Below are 20,615 nucleotides of genomic sequence, written 5' to 3' on the forward strand. Positions count from 1 at the left end.
ATGAAGTCATAGTGCGACAATATCCCCTATATTGTTAAAACTAATGAAAAGGAGTGATATGGTTCAAGGTTTAAAGAGGAAGTCTAAAAGTGTTTATGTAAGTGTTATCAAAATTAAGAAAGAGAGATATTTCTGCAGAAATTTTATTCGTGGCTTATCGGATATACATGTACGGATGACAAGATTCTGTTTTTAAAATTTGGATTTATGTTGGAAATACGTGTTTCAACATTTTGTCATTTTTCTTTGTTTTATGCACTGTTGGATATTTGAATATCCAATTGATTGATCATCAGTTGGATATTTATATATCCAACAACTGCTGATTGAATAGTGAAAATGAAAGTTGACTAAATACAATGGGTGACGTCATAGAAGTGTTTTTAAGCAATTATACAGCATTCAAACTCGTTGGATAAATCAAATAAAAAATTCACACAAGTATAAATGTTTAATTTATCACAAATAATTTTATTTCCATAAAGCTATGATTTTATATATAATTGATATATTAATATTATATAATTAACTGGGAGAGCCTCTAAAATGGCAGTGTTTTAGCCAAATTGATGATGCAACATTGTGTAATCTGAATATTGTGATCTTGTGCAATACAATTTAGTTCGTAATTTCGGAGATAAATCTAGCTGTTTCAATTTAAAGCATTACTGAAACAGATTTTGAAATAATTTGTTTATCTCTAAATTAGTTTTTCTAAGAAAAAAAATCCCTTAAAACGTAATAATAAAGACTCGAGTTGTCAATTCTGCTGACATGCAGAAAGTTGCGAATGCTCGTTAGTTTTAATTGACTCGAACAGTTGTTATTGTTTATTAAAACAAATACTTCTTCTTTGGATTTTAGATATTGAATAAAAATAGTTACTGATGGTGAAATAGGTCTTTAGAGGCTTTTTTGAAAAGAGTTTAAATAAAAACACAATCAAAGCGTTTTCTTTTCGTCGCGTTGACAGGAATAGTTACTTCTTGACAGCTAACGTTTAATTAACTACATTCCTGTGTGTTTTCTTTCATATTTGTGTAAATCATTCTGAAACCATTTTTGTAATGCATAAAGAAATATCGGTTTTGAATTTTATACAAAAATATCATTGAAAACTAGGTCCCTAGAGCATTGAGGCGAAGGCCTGTGTCAAAAATAGTTCTTCCCATAATTATTTGATAAAGGATCACCCGTTAATATCGCAAAGGTTTAGGAGGGGGTAGTATACACTAAATGTATTAAATAAACATGCATATCGATCTTATTCTTACCTTTTTGTTTAACACAACGTGTGACACAAAAATAAAAAAGCCCTGGAATATAGAAACATACCTTTGAAAGAAATGCGTACAAGTTATTATTTTTAAATGTTTCTATGTGAAAATTAAAGTAAAATGCATACTTAATAGTTTCTTTAAAATATTTATCAAATTATATATTCTTAATCATATATAAATAACAGAAAACACTTACTTGTAACGAATTAGCAATTATAAATAAATATTGAAAAAAGTCCGCATTTTTGTTAACGGCTAGAATTCCAAATAACCACGTGACTCCTAGGACAGGCAGTAATGTTCCAAGTGATCTCAAGCCGGATCTGTACAAAATAAATTCAGTTTAATACAATGAATTTTAATTCAATAAACTTTTTTTTTAATTCATAATAAAGTTCTATGCTTTATTATTATATACATACGCGGCTTTTTTCTTCAGTGATGATTTCATCATTACACTTGAAGCTAACAAAACTCGTATTAAGGAAATAATCACAACAAGGTTCAACTGAAACAAAAGAACCAAAACAATTTTCAATGCTAATAAATATTTTAAAAAATGTAAATCTATTCTTATTTTAATGTTTCAATGTCGCTTTCTATCAATGAAATCCTTTTACTTTCTAAAACAATTAGTTCGTAAAATCTTTTGTTACATGTATAACCAATGATATTTAAAACACATATTTATTTGAGCAATATTGCACACATTTGCATATGTTAATAATCATTATCATTGTTTTCAAATAGTGGTAATTTTAAATTTTACTTTATAGAAATTAATTATGTTACTACCCACAGCCTTTAATGAGTACAGTATTAAATACTTTCATTTTGATATTTCCTACAAAGCATGTAAACGTTTATAATGTTATTGACGATATATCAAATTCAATATGTTTCATCTTTTGTTTTACCCTTTCATAACAACAAAACAATCTGTAGTATAAACTATGGGTATATTATCAAACACAATTACGTAAAATGTTATTCATATCAAATACGTTTTATCATAACATGTAGGGGTTTAAAAACAAACTTTCACTTTAATTTCTCCAAAAACGTTAATATTTACTCAGAAAAGGCTAACTCGTATATCACATGAACAAATTTTGAAGGTGGATATTTTTACAAACAAAATATTACCTTGATTTCCATTACCTTGTATTCTACTACATGCATAAATATATTACATTTGGCTGTGTACTCTTTTTAGAATTTTTGGCGGAAAGCCATCTCTTCTAAATCAAGTACATCGCTAAATACCTTTCATATATGTATAGGGATATGTATATTCAGATACACGTTGATTCGAATCGTCGCTAACTTTCCGCTAAATATCGTACCCGCTAAATATGATAAATTTACAGTAATACTTACAACTATTGTGCAGCAAACAGGAACAATGAAGAGAAACAATGAGCCACTCTCTACAGATAACCAACAGCTAAATAAAATAAAGTTGTCTCTGATATAAAAAGTAATACATCCAGTAGTTCATTACAATATCTTTTAGAAATATAATGATATTAAAAAAAGACACATTTAAATGATCTGTATCGTTATTCTCTTCACACTCGCAATTCGTCTTCCTTTATTTCAAATTTTCTAGAACTTTTTAGCTCACCTGAGCCAAAGGCTCAAGTGAGCTTTTCTGATCACAATTTGTCCGTTGTCTGTCGTCGTTGTCGTTGTCGTTGTCGTCGTCGTCGTAAACTTTTCACATTTTCATCTTCTTCTCAAGAACCACTGGGCAGATTTCAACCAAATTTGGCACAAAGCACCACTAGGTGAAGGGGATTCAAGATTGTTCAAATAAAGGGCCACGCCCTTTTAAAATGGGAGATAATTAAGAATTATTGAAAATTTGTTGGTATTTTTCAAAAATCTTCTTCTCAAAAACTATTAGGCCGGTAAAGCTTAAACTTGTGTGGAGGCATCATCAGGTAGTGTAGATTCAAGTTTGTTCAAATCATGGTCCCCGGGGGTAGGATGGGGCCACAATTGGGGGATCAAGTTTTACATAGGAATATATAGAGAAAATCTTTAAAAATCTTCTTCTCAAAATCTATTAGGCCAGAAAAGCTCAACTTTGAGTGGAAGCATCCTCATGTAGTGTAGATACAAGTTTGATCAAATCATGGTCCCCGGGGTTAGGGTGGGGCCACACTTGGGGGATCAAGTTTTGCATAGGAATATATAGAGAAAATCTTTTAAAAATCTTCTTCTCAAAAAATTTGGCCAGAAAAGCTCAAATTAAAATGGAAGCATCCTCAGGAAGTGTAGATTCAAGTTTGTTCAAATCATGGTCCCCGGGGGTAGGATGGGGCCACAATTGGGGGTTCAAATTTTACAAAGGAATATATAGAGAAATCTTTAAAAATCTTCTTCTCAAAAACTTTTAGGCCAGAAAAGCTCAAATTAAAATGGAAGCATCCTCAGGAAGTGTAGATTCAAGTTTGTTCAAATCATGGTCCCCGGTGGTAGGGTGGGGCCACAATTGGGGGATCAAGTTTTACAAAGGGATATATAGAGAAAATCTTTTTAAAAAATTCTTTTAAAAACCATTAGGCCAGAAAAGCTCAAATTAAAATGGAAGCATCCTCAGGAAGTGTTGATTCAAATTTGTTCAAATCATGGTCCCCGGGGTTAGGGTGGGGCCACACTTGGGGGATCAAGTTTTACATAGGAATATATAGAGAAAATCTTTTAAAAATCTTCTTCTCAAAAACTATTTGGCCAGAAAAGCTCAAATTAAAATGGAAGCATCCTCAGGAAGTGTAGATTCAAGTTTGTTCAAATCATGGTCCCCGGGGGTAGGATGGGGCCACAATTGGGGGTTCAAATTTTACATAGGAATATATAGAGAAAATCTTTTAAAAAAATTCTTCTCAAAAACTATTTGGCCAGAAAAGCTCAAATTAAAATGGAAGCATCCTCAGAAAGTGTAGATTCAAATTTGTTCAAATCATATGCATGGTCCCCGGGGGTAGGATGGGGCCACAATTGGGGGATCAAGTTTTACATAGGAATATATAGAGAAAATCTTTAAAAATCTTCTTCTCAAAAACTATTAGGCCAGAAAGACTCAAATTAAAATGGAAGCATCCTCATGTAGTGTAGATTCAAGTTTGTTCAAATCATGGTCCCCGGGGGTAGGTGGGGCCACAATTGGGGGATTAAGTTTAACATAGGAATATATAGAGAAAATCTTTTAAAAATCTTCTTCTCAAAAACTATTTGGCCAGAAAAGCTTAGATTAAAATGGAAGCATCCTCAGGAAGTGTAGATTCAAATTTGTTCAAATCATGGTCCCCGGGGGTAGGGTGGGGCCACAATTGGGGGATCAAGTTTTACATAGTAATATATAGAGAAAATCTTTTAAAAAATTTCTTTTAAAAACTATTAGGCCAGAAAAGCTCAAATTAAAATGGAAGCATCCTTAGGAAGTGTAGATTCAAGTTTGTTCTAATCATGGTCCCAGGGGGTAGGGTGGGGCCACAATTGGGGTATCAAGTTTTACATAGGAATATATAGAGAAAATCTTTAAAAATCTTCTTCTCAAAACTATTAGGCCAGAAAAACTCAAATTAAAATGGAAGCATCCTCAGGAAGTGTTGATTCAAGTTTGTTCAAATCATGGTCCCCAGGGGTATGGTGGGGCCACAATTGGGGGATCAAGTTTTACAATCTTTAAAAATATTCTGGGGAAAGTTTTCGGTCCAAAACACAGTACTTAGTGTGAAAGCACACGTTTTGAGATTAAAGGTAGATTTAAGTTTGATGAAACCCTGATTCCCTAGAGAATAGTTGGGCCACGAAATGGGGAGGGGGGGGGGGGTTATAGGAATAGAGAAAAATCTTCTTACAGGTACAACAACAAAAGGGGCTTGGTATTTACCAAAAAATAAGAGGTGGATAAGAATTGGCAGATTTTTAATTTTTTTTAGCAAGATCTACTGTACTCAGTTGTCAAGATATTTTGATACTGTAATGCTAATTTGATCAGAATTAAGGCAATTGTTGCTCAGGTGAGCGATGTGGCCCCTGGGCCTCTTGTTTTTATTTTACGACCCATCTTTTAAAATGTGCGATTTTTCACTTTATTTACAAGTTTTCTATAGTTATCGTTTCTGAAAGCGACGTCGATTCATATTTAAGAATCGTGCCATTTTTACCTGATTACTTATAATTCAAACACTTACTAATGTTTTAGGTGGTATCCTTTCTTCCAGAAACCAGCCAATGTGGATACAGAAATAACCAATGGAATACCTGTAAATTGTCATTACATTTTCTTTATCAAACTACACATATTTCACATAAAAAGTGAGACTGATTTTTTAAATTCTAGACTGACTTGTATTTACGTTGTATAAATTTCTACAATAACGATACAAATTAGATTTGAAATTGTAGTTTTCATCAATTGCTATACATGTTGAATAAGTAATTCCTAAATGAGTTCTTTTAATTTCTTACCTGCAATATGAGAAAACATGTTTCATTTAACTACACTTCACAATGGTGGGGTTCTGATACTTTTTTTAAAAAAATACATCAACTAGGTTGATTTCGTAACGTAATATGAAAGTTAAAAAAAACCTGGAATATACCAGAAGGAACATTCACCAAACCCCAAATTGCATTTGTACAATAGCTTACCCCAGGCTCCCAAGAGAAACCAGTGGACTCTGGATCTAGACTTGAAGTTATTTGCAACGTACATGGCGTAGTACGTGACTGTAATACTCATGAAGTAATAGACTCCCATTCCTAGCATACTGAAGAAGGTGACCAGGAAAAGATAGTGAATGATGGCCGTGACAGCGCTGCATAATATCTAAGGACAAAATATGCAGTAATCAAATATCAGCGTTCATTTTCAGTATCACTAATTTTTGTGATGATAAATAAATTCTTGATTTTTAAAGGTTTAAAAATATTATTCTAGTCATGAATTAGCTCCTAGTGAAATTTTATGTAAATTTTTAATTTGCCAATGTGCTGTTTGTAAATGTTATATTCATTTGTTACTTAAAACTTTGAATAATGGAACCCGATGTTATAATATGAAGACTGTACCTCATTGTCAGTTTTCTCCACAGACGTGATGAATACAATGTACGACAAAACCAAGGACGCACAGAGGTTCAACAGCATTGTATTTTGATCATTCTTCATTTGTCTAAAGTATATCAAATTATGTTTAAGAAAACTTGATTGATATTGGTGAAAAAAATGTTAAGATAATTCGCATTTACCTTGTTTAAAATATTTCACTTACTTCCAAGTTACTATGAAAATCGTAAATGTCAATACAATAAAAGCAATGGAGATCACGACACCAACAAATGACAGCGTTTTCAATGACGATTCATCCTCTGTCTCCTAGAAAAGTAAAGTATAAATTAAAAATAGACATGTACTAATGATTTCAATCATAGTCCTGTTGTTTATTGAATTACATGTGTCCTTAAAAAACATTCACTGTCGAATTATATTAAAGGCATTTGATTGCTGTGAAGAAACATCAGAAGGAGAATGCATAAAAAAATCATATTTATAAGTATAATCGTAACTATTTTGATGACTGGCGTGAGTCCGTACAGCATGTGTATGCGATGTAGTCAATTCATTCGATTGATGATATATAATACGCAAACTAAAGTTCACTAAGCCGAGCGCACATATTGTCATCTCGAAGTTTTCCCCCTGTGAATGTTTCCTTAAATATATAGCGTATTTGTTTACTGTGGTTTCATTACTATTCAAGAGTATCAATTTTCGTGGATAAAGTAAAAATAACAGTTTCAAGGATACGTAAATTCGTGACCAATGACCTTATCAATACAAATTATGAGTAGAGATTGCACTTCAATGAACATTTAATTTCATGGATAAACTTAACAACGAAATCCACGAATATTGGTATTCCATAAATATATATGAAACCACAGTAATACATGTTAGAAAACCTTCAGAGGGTCGGTCGCAGAGTTTATTAACCTTAAACTTATTTTCAATAATCGATTGCAAAATGATACCTTCGCAATTATAGTGATATCATGATATTGTTCGTACGAGTTTGTTCCTGTGTAAAATAAAATTGTGACTTCATTGAGTTACCCGAAAATTAAAATCCTTTATAAATTTTCAAAATAATTTCTCAGATTACACAACATGTGGAAACAATTGCAACATTAAACATCAAATTCTGGCATTTACCAGTTTTTATTTCAAGCATTTAAAAGCTTCTTACTGGTATATATGGTCTCATTAAGATGGCAAAGTTCGTAAGGTGATTACATAGACAACTTGTGCTTTTTCCGCTAGTAGAAAACTTCTGACAGCCCTTCTCTGACCACCTCCTAAATGAGTTTCATTGTAATTTAAAATATTGCGATAAACATTTACATAACATATACTAATGAAGTCAGCCTCACAACTGAAGAAGACATGATTGGTGAACAAGCAGAGTTACCGTAATTTCATACCCATAAAATCACTGCAAATAACTTTACATTGTTTTTGACAACCTTTTTGGACAATTATATAAATTCTCAGCAACAAATATGCAAATATTGCAGTTACCTTTCGCTTTAGTTCAAAATACAATCTAATTTTTAAAAATGTTCAAAGAAATTGCTTTCAACAGTGCTTTTAAATGAATTACAACTCACTTTGTGGTAAAATTCCATGAAACGCAAACTGGTTGAAGCTCTTTACTTTGATTTTGATTCTGAAAGTATGATAATTGTATGATAATTGATTCTTATTAAACATTTATATTTTAGCAACTCAAAGTATTTCCTCATTTACACTATAAATAAAATTATTTTAGAGATATCTTTTTAAAAGAATTTACCTTGTGATAGAATGTAAGGTTGAGCGGAGGATTTAATTTTCCGAGGTCCCTCTGGGTTGTCAAGGACAAGATGTCTGAGTTTACATATTCCTTAACAGTCTTTTTTACTTCCGTCCGGGTATTGAGGTTTTCTCTTGAAATTTAAAATAAAGTAAAATCAAACTTAATACAGTAAAACATGGTTAAACATTAAACGCCACACAAAATCCTAAATGAAAAATTAAACCTTGTCAGCATTTTAATGAATTCATTTTTTTAGGATCATAGAAATTTGCAATTATTTCGAAAACAATTTTGACTATGACATTAAAAGGAGAACAATTTTCTATAACTCGAATGTCATAATGCATTAAAGATGTCGTTCGTAAAATGATGCATACACACTTAGATTGTGAGACATATGTGTAGGTACAGGAATTTGACGTCAAGAAACATGTCTATTGCTTACAATTGTATATTATATATAGGAACACGGGTGGGCTTTAACAAGGTAATATCCCTATTCAAGTTTAAAGAAATACTAGTATGTGCATGTGTACAAAATAAAAAGCTTTACTAATATAACAATGTAAAACATTGCTTACAGTATTATGGGAACCTTTTTCAATTTAAAACATTTTATGTCTACATTAAATCTTTGGCGAAACGAACTGGTCAAATAACGATGTGTAATCACATAGTACAAAAATACAAAACGTTTAAAATTAAATCGGCATCAATGCAAAACCGTCCGATATTTTGGACTTAATTGTGATGAACTACTTTCTGTAATTTTTTTACCCAATAAAAATGCAACTAAAAAGTACATGCACACCGAAAACCAATTTTCTATACGACAGGAGTCTCATGTGTAAATAGAGACCCTAGAGTTTTTCTTGTTTATCCATTTCAATTGCAGTTCTTCTACAGAAATGTGTAATTTTTTTTAAAAAATTCAAAATCGCCCAAATGTGCCGCATAAATAATTTGGGACATACTATGATAAATATAAACTTACATCCTTGCAAGCCCACACCGGAGTGGAGCAAAAAAACCATTTGCTTGGGGATCATAAAATGTTGAAATATTATTAGGAAATACGTATACATGTACCATGGATTTATATATCATGTCAATGTTACCTCTGTAAGTTGGTATCTGTTGGAAGAATGTCTGATATTGTTTTATAGATGACTGCTACATAGTTCATTTCTAAAGAAAAACACAATTACATGTCAAAATTAAGGAGCAAATTTTAATACAAATCAAAGACCGGAACGGCCACAAAGGCGTCGAACTGCCATTTAATTCTTTTATATAGAATGATATCAATAATATGAATTTCTGTTAATTAAATAGTCGTATATCAAATAATTTTAGACATAGAATAGAGAAGTATATCATGAATTTTGTTTTGTGCTGCTTTAAAAACAAAAATAAGTTTATTTTCTTATAAAATAGGTATTGGTGCTTTTACAATTCAATAACTCATTATGGTTACAAAATTCGAAGAAATTTCAAAAATCAAATAAATTATTTTCTTTAAACAATTTTCACAGGTTCATGATTTGAATACATTAACAGTATGTCCCCAATTATAATAATAAAACATACTTTTATTTATTTCAATTCCCGTTTGAAACAAGAATTCCTATGGTACGGTTGTTTACAAACAAATCCACAACACGTGCTATCTAAAATGCTCGACCAGACCAACTACATTATCGTGTTTATTTTTAGCAACAAAATCACTAGATACGTTTATCGCTTACATTTATTTTGGAGACCGTGCCCGATAACAAATAAATTTACATCGCAAATTTTATTTCTATCGGGCACGCTCTCCAATTAAAATGTAAGCGATAAATTAAAATAATATTTAGTGAATTTTTACACCTTATTGTATTCATCCGCCATTTCTTGATTAATCAAATTTATACTTATGAAATGAGTTGTCAATAACCAGGTAGGCAATGGTTTTTTTGTACACAATTTAGTTTAATAAATGGAATAAAAATCGTGTAATACGTTTAATACTTTAAGGAACTTGTTTCTTATGCGCATTTAAAAGGCGGTGCAGTGCATGAATTTGGACGATTGCCAATCCAGACGATCGCTAGAGGGCTGTCGAGCATTAGCTCGACGCCTTAAAAAACTTACAAACTGAAGAAAAATATTAGAATGTTTTTATGTTCTTGTTGAATTCCGACAGATAACATCTTTCCTACCTGTAGTTGTCTTGCTAGTCTGTTTAGGCAGTTCAAGAAATGTTGCAGGATTCTCAGTAATATCAGAGTTATCATTCTTGGTCGGAAACTTTATTCCCTCTTCTTCAACATTGACTTGGTCTATACTCAACTCTGCAAGGTAAAATAGTCAATGTAACATTTATAGTATTTTTACGCTAGTCAACAACAACTTGAAAAGGGAAACAAAAGTATATGTACCAAAGTTTGCGCCGCTGAAATTGAATTTCGTATCGTTCTTTTTTAAAATTTGTTCACTTAGCTTGTCCATGTTCTTCAGAATTGCACTTGCATCTTTCGTTGTCTAAAAGAAATTTTAAAAATGGATAGTTCATTAGCATTTTAAGTATCGTGATTCACCTGAGCAACAATGGGAGTTCAAAACATATTGTGCCGTATGGTCCCTCGGTAGAATAACAAAATATAAATATTGTAAAGTATTCGAATTTTACATTTATTTTTGCATACACGTAATCTTTGACATTGTACCTTCATGAAATACTATTTTTTACCAGAATAAGAAAATCCTACGCAAGATATAAAACTAAACATTTGGTAGGAGTACACTGTTAAGTTGTTAACTTCCAATTCCCTATATTTTCGTTTTGCCCCCCCCCCCCCCCACTTTGTAAAGCGATAAAAATATATGAAAGCATATAGGTACATTTTTTTTTAATCAACTACTTACTTGTTATTGTATTTTGTTTTTAAAAAGTAATAGTTATTGTATTTTATTTAAAAAATCCTACATGTATAGATGTAAAGAAGAAAACTGTACCTCAATGTGCTCAATTCCTTAAATTAAAAACATTCAAAAATTGTATTTGTCTTCTCCATTATAATTAAATGGCTGTTATTTACTTCGCGTACAAACCAGGATAATTTTCCGCTGTGATATTTTCTTAGGAATAGCGATAATTACTTTATCCCCGCAACAGAATTGTGTCAGAACTATGGAAACTGTTTTAAAGATGTCGATTTTATTTACCCGTGTCTGAAAAACTATCAAAATTGATGTAAATTTCACATTATTTATTGTATAAAGTAAGGGCCCCAGAGAGTATGTATATACAGAATATCATTTTTATTTTGTTTCTTCAAGTATTTAACATACTCTAATTCATATAGAATTTCTAATGTTCAACCAAAATTTCAGCGTCAATCGTAGAATTATAAGCAAGATACAGAGCTCACAGTTCGCCTAGGTTCGAGTCATATTTTGTTCACATGAGTTTATTACATTCAGCTTAAGATTTTTAACTTGGTATTTCCTATTCAGTATTTTTGAAAATGGAAAAAAAGAATGGCCTAAGATATTCAATTCTTTTATTCACTCAAGACCAGTTCACTTGTATTTGAGGTTCAAAATCAGTTTATACAAATGTACACAAACACAGTCAAGGATCACATGTACAGTAGGAGTAATAATGACGGAAAAAGGTTAAGTTTACAATACAATAAGTTGTTTAAGTTGGTTTCTGGAAGAACAGACTTTGAAAATTTTCTTAATAAATATTGACAATTTTTTTTACTTTTTTTTCTTTAGTTTTTAGGATCTGTGTACAAACATAGAATTGTGAGCAAATCTCTGTATCTTGCTTATAATTCGAAGCTTAACACTCAAATATGGTTAGTAAATAGAAATTGTAAACAATTAAACACAAGAAACATGCACTATAACAAATAAAGAACACAATTTATTTTTTCGAAATGAATCATATATATATACATGTATATACCTACATATATCCGACAGCGATATCAAACTCTATTTATACTGAATAAACTCGAGAAAATGCCGAGCATCTCAACAAAACATATTGCATTTATCTACCATTACGCAAAAGATAATGCCGAATTACCGATAGAATGAATAAATTATTGTATTTCAGTACTTTTTTGATACATCAGATTTTGCTTAATTTGCGCAGGTAAACAGTTAACTGTTTGAATTACCGAAGTCTCTGTTTGATTTGATACGTAAAAATCACAAAATACAGACGATAGTTCCCAGGTTACAAAGCATAAATAATGAAAACGAAACGAAAATCAAAACAAGCTAACACCAACGTCATGTGTGAAAACTGTCAACGCATTGAAATATTTAGCCTCAATTTACTTCACAAAATCGGCACCAATATATTTTGATTTCCATTCATTCGCGAACTGTCGCACAACAAGCAAATTCATCATAGTCAGATCGACCCTTAATCGTAAAATGTCATGGCTGCTTTAAACAAAGGGCCGTGGCAAAATAAAAGCCGGGGCAGATCGGCAATCGTCAATTCTAAATACGCATTATTTTGCAGCAATATTTACAGCAAATACAAATATACTGGTCCATGAAATATCCTGCAATTTTAATGAGATTGGCAGATTAATAACTGCCAATCTTTTGTTTTGCCCAGGCCAAGTCTTGTCTACACATTTAACCGTATGCCGAACCCGAAGCTATTAAACTGATTGAAACACGCCTTTCCTTTATTATTATTTTCGTAATAACTCGGATTTGAAACAGAATTAGACCTTAATTTTTGCAATTTATATTTTCCTTCTCATAAGGATAATTTATGCAAAACTACGTTGAATTGGAATCAGTAGTTCTTGAGAAGAAGATTTTTAAAATTGCTCCCCCTTTTTCTACAGTTTCAAGGTTTTCTCCGCTTTGAATATAGATCGGACTTTTATTTCTGCACTTTATTTTCGCCCTCCCATAAGGATGCTTTGTGTCAAATTTGGTTGAAATTGGATAAGCGGTTTTAGAGAAGTTCAAAATGTAAAAAGTTTACAGACGGACGGACAGACGGACGGACGGACAGAAGGACAGACGGACGACGGACAAAAGGTGATCAGAGAAGCTCACTTGAGCTTTCAGCTGAAGTGAGCTAATAAAAACGGTTCATGATACTATGATTCAAGAATGGCACCTCTGTGTTTACTGCACTCCAGGATTCTGAATTATTCTTTGATAGGACGTTATCCACCACTTCGAAAAAGACCTATAACAGACACTGTATTTAACGTTGATGAATATCTGAAGAGATAGATAGATAGATAGATAGATAGATAGATAGATAGATAGATAGATAGATAGATAGATAGATAGATAGATAGATAGATAGATAGATAGATAGATAGATAGATAAAAAAAAGAAATCATGGTTTCATAATTTCGGCTGAAGTTTCACTCGCATGTTATGTATTTTAATTTCTATTTACACATTGTATCTCTATTACACGACCATACCTGTTTCTGTACTGTTGCCCCTGAAAGTGATGTGACGTCGACAACTGCCTCTATAATGTCCAAAGAAGACTGGATGTCTCCTGCACTCATTTCTGCTGTCGTAGATGTAAGGTTTTTCATTGTCTGTAGGGTATCGTTGACTGTCTTTTCTACTTCCTCTGTATTGTTCATACCATCTTCTCGTAGATCAGTTAACTGATAAGTATACATTTTTCCATCAAACATTTATACTAATATGTGTTTGAAATGGAAGCGTCCATGATTTGTGGTTGATGAATAGACTTATCATAACACATTTTTTTTCTTTTACCCTTTAACTGTTGTTATTTGTAAAACGTATATAATTAGCATTGGTACGAGGAATTTCCTGTAGCTATTCACTTACGTAATGCACATAATGTTTAATAACTTTCTTTCTACAGGCTTTAGAGCTTTTTCACAGATACATTTATATGTCTTTTTCAATCCACGGATACATGTTGTAATCTCAACATCAGGAGAACATGAATATGGCAAATTAAGTAGACGTGGAGAAGAGAAAAAGGTGGTTAAAGTATTGCATTTCTACTATACATAGTAGATTTTGTATGATCAAAAAGATCAACTCCATCACCATTTTGGTTATGCTATTGCAATTCCTTTCCATTACGATAAACTAAACATGATTTAAGATCTTCCCGTAATTCTGTTTATATAGGTTTTGTGTGTATCTACATACAAAAATACCTTCTGTGAAGCTTCATGAAAAACTTGATCAGTACAGTTCACTAGGATGGGATTTCTCCACTTGCCTTCAGAGTCACATAATCTTGTTGCAGTTCCTTACCAATAATATTGCGATATAAAGTTATAAGCTTAATAAATAATGTAAACATCTTCAAAAAGTACATACATAAGCTTAATAATGAAGAAACAGTAATAAATGGCATGGATTTTGGGATACCTATCTGATCTTTTGAGCAAGCAGTTTTGCCTACTGTCCCTGCAATCGTTGAACTCCATGAAATGCCTTCTGAAGCATCATTAGGACACAGTTTTTGTTCTACAAATAACGATCTTGTTTGTAATTATCTACAACTTCTGTGGTGTTGGTAATACTGATGACGAAAAAAAATTATTGCTGATTTTGACTTCATAGTTGAGATTTTTAAAAAAAAAAAAAACAATTGTTTACTTTATTCGTATTTATGATAACTTTCTAATTATTCATTTAAAATGCTTACCTTTTTCAGTGACGTTGACACGAATGGAAACTCTAACTGGATCAGGGTAGCTTGAATAGTAACAGGTGTAAACTCCAGAACTAGCAGGTGTCGTAGAAGAACTTTGTAAAGTTGAAGTTGTGCTGGTATTGCTAATTTGATATCCAGCAGCTACAACAGTATTTAATAAAACAGTTTAAAGTTACATAAGAAGAGAGACCCAACAATACTGGACATTGTCTGATACAATTCAAATGAAAGTATTTATTAATCCTGAGCGTGATTCGTAATTATAAAAAAAAAACATTTGAAAAACATGAAAGTATTCATATTTCTAGTAATAAATATGTGAGAACACGAACTATATACAATGCAGGATGGGTTATAGAGAACTTAATCTTATTCTCAATCTATCTTCTTTTTTTTTGGGGGGGGGGGGGGGTGCACGGCATCTTATTTAGGGAATGACATAAAATGACTCCAATTAAAACAATTACAAAATTAAGATCTTCCACAACTTTGACAATTTCTACCCAGTAAGATCATATGATTTAAAACAATCTTAGCGACTGAAAATCTCAACAAAAGTGTTATATAATTCCATCAGTCAAATTTAAATACGCCTGTATCATTTAGTAATTTCGTAGTATGGTGAGTACGTCGTTGATTGTATCTATATACATACAACATATCAGCAAATAACGATTAATTAAAACATTAACACAAATACAGTGCAGAATTTATTTTATTTCATATTTATTTATATTTATTTATTTATTTGGGAGGAGTGGGGTATTTTACAATAGAACAAAATTTGCGAGATTGTCATCTCAAAAATGTAAGGGAATCGATTACATTGGCATAGACTATCGATGGAACCAAGTTAATTAAAAACGTAATCAATAGGTTAGTAAAATTACGTGTCCGTTTAATACAGAGGGGGGACGACAAAAAAAGACCCCGAGAAGATATTTTCTGTCAAACTATATATGATTTAATTTTTAAATACAACCTACATGGATCTACAAAATGGCAAATTGGTAATATTGATTATGAACTAAAGCAAACTGAAATCTATTGTAAAATATGAAATGCTATTTGAATCTTACAAAAGATATCAATCTAATTTCTAAAATTCAGATGGGTAAAATGATCGCTATATTGAAACTAGACTTGTTCATTTTTTTTTCTTTTTAAATTGCCATTGATATTCAATAAATAGCAGATCGTAGCGAATGCCTTAGTTAGACATTTTAATAATTTATTAAACCTAAAAAATGAAATATTATCTGCACAGAAGTTTGCTATGCCAGTTTAACATCTACTAGATATTCAACCATAAATTATATTTTCGAAATACCTTTCCAGTTGTTTTGATTGTCTTTCAACCAGACTAAACTTCCATGAGACAAACCGGACAATGATATAGGATTTACAACGCTGCATTTAAGATTCAAAATATCTCCACTTCGTATTGAAAAGTCATATTGAGGTAACATTGCAAGCCGTAGTCTTGGAAGTACTAAATAAAAAATGTTTCTCATTATCAAAAGTAATGACATTTAAATAATAGTTTAATTACTTATTGAATAAAAAAGAAGTTCCTAAGAGTTTTGATTGAATGTAAATGGTATGCACATTTTGATTAATGAATTTGTTATAGATGACTGTAATTTAGACCATTTGTGTTTAATAATTTCAAACAATTTCAGATTATCGTTAAAGTATGATTTTAAATTTACATGTTACGAATTAAAAAGTAATTACTAGTAAAATATGGATGAAAACGACATTTGTTAATGAATGTAGATTAAAGAAATGCAAAACGATGGATCAAAACTCACAATATGATTGTCCAAAGTATATTTTATAATTTTCCATCGCAATTTAACGTATGTATAAGATGTTTCAATCTTTTTTACATATACTTACTTTTAATAGTCAATTGTCTTTCAATACTTGTCACTCCGTTTGATGCTCTAATCGTCCAGTTTCCTTTGGAAAAAAAAAAGAATATAAATTTGATATAAACTTTGTTGTACTCGTAAATTAAACGCTTAAACCTTCATTTAAGTATAGTGTGTTTTCCTAAACCCCGTAGAGTGGCTAAGGGCGTTGTCGAATAAGTTAATGGCTCTTCTATAAAAATAATGAAGTAAGAAATGAATAGAAAGTCCATGTAGTGTTTTTGTCATTGCCAGTATAAGCTTGTTCCATTCACAATTTTCTGTACAAATGCCGGACTCAAACTTTAAAGAAATCATTGACATCATAGAATACTTTTATAACATTACCTTCATCACGATTGTAAGCTCTAGATATGTTGAGGGTATTAATTGTTGTGCCGTTTGTAGTTGCAGATGACGTCATTTTATATCTCGTTGCAGCATCCGTAACCATTATACCATTCCGAAACCACTGAATTTCATACTTGTAGGCGTCGGTTGTTTCAGCAGTGAACCAAACAGGATTTTCTTCACGTATTATCTGATTGCTGACGTTCATGAATAAAATTTCGATTGATTCTTCAAAACAAAGAATTGAACTCGTTTAGCAAGATATGTGTGTCAGTTACTAATTTCTGGTTTTAATTGTTCTTTTTACGTGTCCTTATTTATTCGGTATACTTTGATTTAAGCTTAAGAAAAAAATCAAAAGGCTGCATGCGTTTACTATTTCATTCATGAAGAGGATTTTAAACCGTTGTTTAAATTGCAAAATGTTCTAACAAAAATAAAATATGAGACTTATTTTTATTATCAAAATGTATAACATTTGTATAGAACAAACCCTTTTCGCAATATTCGCCTTTATATCCCATAGAACAAAGGCAGGTCTCATTCTTACATGTTCCTCCGTGTTGACAAAGGCATGGTTTAGCTATGTCTGAAAAATGTGAACTATAACATAGAAACACTTTTAGGGTACAATTAAACATAAAAATAAAAGCAAGACAAATATCAATATTTGATCATTAATATTTTTTAAAAGTGATATGTAGCTTAATACATTTATTCAAGAATATAAATACAATTTTAAATATAAATAAATGTAAATGCAAACCTTCAATATAAAAGGACAGTACAAATCCGCTCTCACTGAATCCAAAATCACTGACAAAGGTCACTTTTGTTTCTGTGTTTTCCGTATACATCTTTTCGGAAGGTTGAAAAATTTTATCCCTGTCAGTCTCACAGAACTCTTTATTAAAGAAAATACATTTTGAGAAGTATTGCAACTATTTACTTGTTATGTATTACATAATACGCTTCGAATGGAATGATGGACCCTGGCACTCAAAAGATCAAATTACACTCTTTATGAAATCACATTAAATTAAAAATCGCTCAATATTTCTAGCCTCTGAGGGATATCAAGAGAGGACAAACAAATCTGTCACACCCAAAATATCCAACAAATTTACTTGAGTACACCATTCTATTTGTTCACTCTAGTAACTTAGTCTGACCTCATTACAAAGGAGAGAACAAAGCACCAAACATTCACTTTGTAGTCACATATTGAAACAATTGTACAAAGATACCTCCAAGTCCCTCTATGGTCACATAATCAGTGCATTTTGTCATAACACCTTTCTCCAGACTCTGGGATTGGAACTGAAATACTAAACGAGTATTGTTGTCCTGGATAACAGGCTTTATCAACCACAGGCAATTCTTTTCACTATAGAAAAAAGTTATTAATGTTATTTTGGATAAAGAAACCTGCTTAAATGTCTTAAGTTGAGAACCATCAACATCAATTTACCTCGGATAGGCTTCAGGAAAATTAGGCGATGCGATATAGTTTGGCGTCCTATCAGCTTGCATTATCATACCGACACTTGAGCAGCCATCAACTAAGATAAACATTTCCTTAACAGGTTATAATTTCATTTCTCTAGACATATACATGAATACATTGTATATCTCGTATAATATTTGATTTTCTGCCCAAGCGGCAATGTAATAAAAATATGTGGAAATATCGATTCATATCTATTTATTAAAGATAACATTATCAACATAGAAGCTGAAACTTAATTATTGTGTCTGGATGATTTGAAGTATACATTAACCGAATTTGCAATGTTCAAAAGTAATTATATGATTGTTGGAATGGGGACGAAATTTGAAGGAATTACGGTCAAGGGGGATAAGAGCAGCCTACATTACATCCATCTTCAATGTTGATATCATTTATAATATAGATACGAATTATATTTAGCTCTTAAACTTTACTTGACAACATTTATCTCATGTCTATTTTTCTTATAAACCAGTTTATTTTATTAACAAATTCTAAATGTAAATTGTTCATGCGTATCATTAGCATGAATTTTTTTTTTTTTTTACATAAGAATGAGGACATCATTTGATTAAATCAGCTTTATAATTAACAATGAATTACCTAGTGCAGTTGCATTTATTGCCATAAATCGGAAATCAAAACCCCCTTTTGCGTCATTAGAATACGTGATAAGTTCCAAAACAGCGTCTGATGATCTCGTCTGTATAATATTTGGACAAAAACCTTTTTCAGAAGGGCATATGACACAATCATCAATTTCTGCCATTTCCGAAAGACCTGTAAGTACAATAAAAGTGAAGGACAATTGTATAAACATGCCGACAACAAACTAAATACACTCGTTGTTTTAAAGTTGTATTGTAAAGAAGAAATGTTGTTGTAATTTACAAATTTTATAATGTGAGGTATATAGTGTTACATTTTAATAAGGATCAGATGGGTATTTTGCTGAATTTTATCTATAAAAAGTATGGTTAAAACTTGTATTATATTCTAAGAAAAAAATATATAATACGTGCAATTTGTATATCGTCAATTTTTTTTATTGTTTATTTTATGTGATCATATTTCTTTTTATATCTTATAAAAATCAATGCTCTTAACTTTGTTTTTTCTTCCATAAAATTTTGCTAATAATGGCATCTGTGAATTGCACACTAAAAATGTTTTTTTATATTATAACGATAATCTTCTGAAAATAAGCCAGCCACATTCCTTGTCATTTCATAAAGTCTAGTTAAGATTATAAAAGCAAGAGATACATGTAGGGTCGTACTAAATAAAAACCAATTTCTGAAAGTAAACCAATGTTTTTAAAATTATATCGGGATACGGATGGTAAAATACTTTGACATATAATTTTGTCAAGTTTTTCGAGTATTTTCTGGAAAAAAAATCATTAAATAACATTGATAATAATAAAAAGATTTTCGAATCATAATATCAAATAATATCGAATATTCAAATTTATTCATTAAAGCTATGTACATTATCCATGCTCTGTGCGTTTCCCTCATTGAACCTAGGTATAATTGAAGTGTTCCTATCTTCAAATCCTTCAAGGATATAACACTGTGCCGGATAATCATGCCAGTGCCAAGGTGGCAATTTTGCACCAGTCTAAGATGCATGTATCGGAAAATTCAATGTCATATGATAGGCCATTGCTCAGTGGGTTTATAACCACCTTTGTTATTAATGTATCTCACCTGTCAGGTGAGATAATTACCTTTGAAAAATTAATTCCTACAGAAAAATATTTTTTCCTTAGGAAAAACAATTTTCCTTTAAGGTATTTGGAATTTCCTACCAGAATAAAAGAACTTCCTATAAGAACTTTAATTAATATAGGATTTGAACAAAACTTACATAATATTTTAAAACTCCGATAAGAAATCTGAATTTCTTACAGGAAAACTACCTTTCTGATGCAATTCCTGCAGGAAATACTTTTCTCTTTTAGGAAATTTAATTTAAATGGGA

The 20,615-nt window shown here is 31.2% G+C and overlaps 1 protein-coding gene across 5 annotated transcripts in view; it reads right to left on the bottom strand.

Annotated features, from left to right (window-relative positions):
- The window catches only part of LOC105336855 (latrophilin-like protein 1), a 31,300-nt gene that overhangs the window by 3,054 nt on the left and 7,631 nt on the right, over positions 1-20,615 (bottom strand). For all 5 annotated transcript variants that reach the window (XM_020070867.3, XM_034475061.2, XM_066084857.1 and 2 more), the window contains 27 exons: positions 19,233-19,409; positions 18,591-18,681; positions 18,367-18,506; positions 17,886-18,023; positions 17,613-17,708; positions 17,117-17,347; positions 16,755-16,817; positions 16,183-16,344; positions 14,844-14,993; positions 14,564-14,662; positions 14,347-14,441; positions 13,621-13,815; positions 13,301-13,372; positions 10,575-10,677; positions 10,356-10,487; positions 9,270-9,339; positions 8,149-8,281; positions 7,964-8,022; positions 7,543-7,651; positions 6,568-6,671; positions 6,366-6,468; positions 5,946-6,123; positions 5,486-5,555; positions 2,661-2,727; positions 1,703-1,788; positions 1,477-1,603; positions 1,275-1,316 (listed from right to left, as the gene is read on the bottom strand). In XM_020070867.3, the coding sequence (XP_019926426.2) occupies positions 1,275-1,316; positions 1,477-1,603; positions 1,703-1,788; positions 2,661-2,727; positions 5,486-5,555; positions 5,946-6,123; positions 6,366-6,468; positions 6,568-6,671; positions 7,543-7,651; positions 7,964-8,022; positions 8,149-8,281; positions 9,270-9,339; positions 10,356-10,487; positions 10,575-10,677; positions 13,301-13,372; positions 13,621-13,815; positions 14,347-14,441; positions 14,564-14,662; positions 14,844-14,993; positions 16,183-16,344; positions 16,755-16,817; positions 17,117-17,347; positions 17,613-17,708; positions 17,886-18,023; positions 18,367-18,506; positions 18,591-18,681; positions 19,233-19,409 (3,092 nt within the window). The remainder of the gene's footprint in view (positions 1-1,274; positions 1,317-1,476; positions 1,604-1,702; positions 1,789-2,660; positions 2,728-5,485; positions 5,556-5,945; positions 6,124-6,365; positions 6,469-6,567; positions 6,672-7,542; positions 7,652-7,963; positions 8,023-8,148; positions 8,282-9,269; positions 9,340-10,355; positions 10,488-10,574; positions 10,678-13,300; positions 13,373-13,620; positions 13,816-14,346; positions 14,442-14,563; positions 14,663-14,843; positions 14,994-16,182; positions 16,345-16,754; positions 16,818-17,116; positions 17,348-17,612; positions 17,709-17,885; positions 18,024-18,366; positions 18,507-18,590; positions 18,682-19,232; positions 19,410-20,615) is intronic.

This window comes from Magallana gigas, chromosome 5, assembly GCF_963853765.1.
Source record: "Magallana gigas chromosome 5, xbMagGiga1.1, whole genome shotgun sequence".
Lineage (NCBI taxonomy): Eukaryota > Metazoa > Mollusca > Bivalvia > Ostreida > Ostreidae > Magallana > Magallana gigas.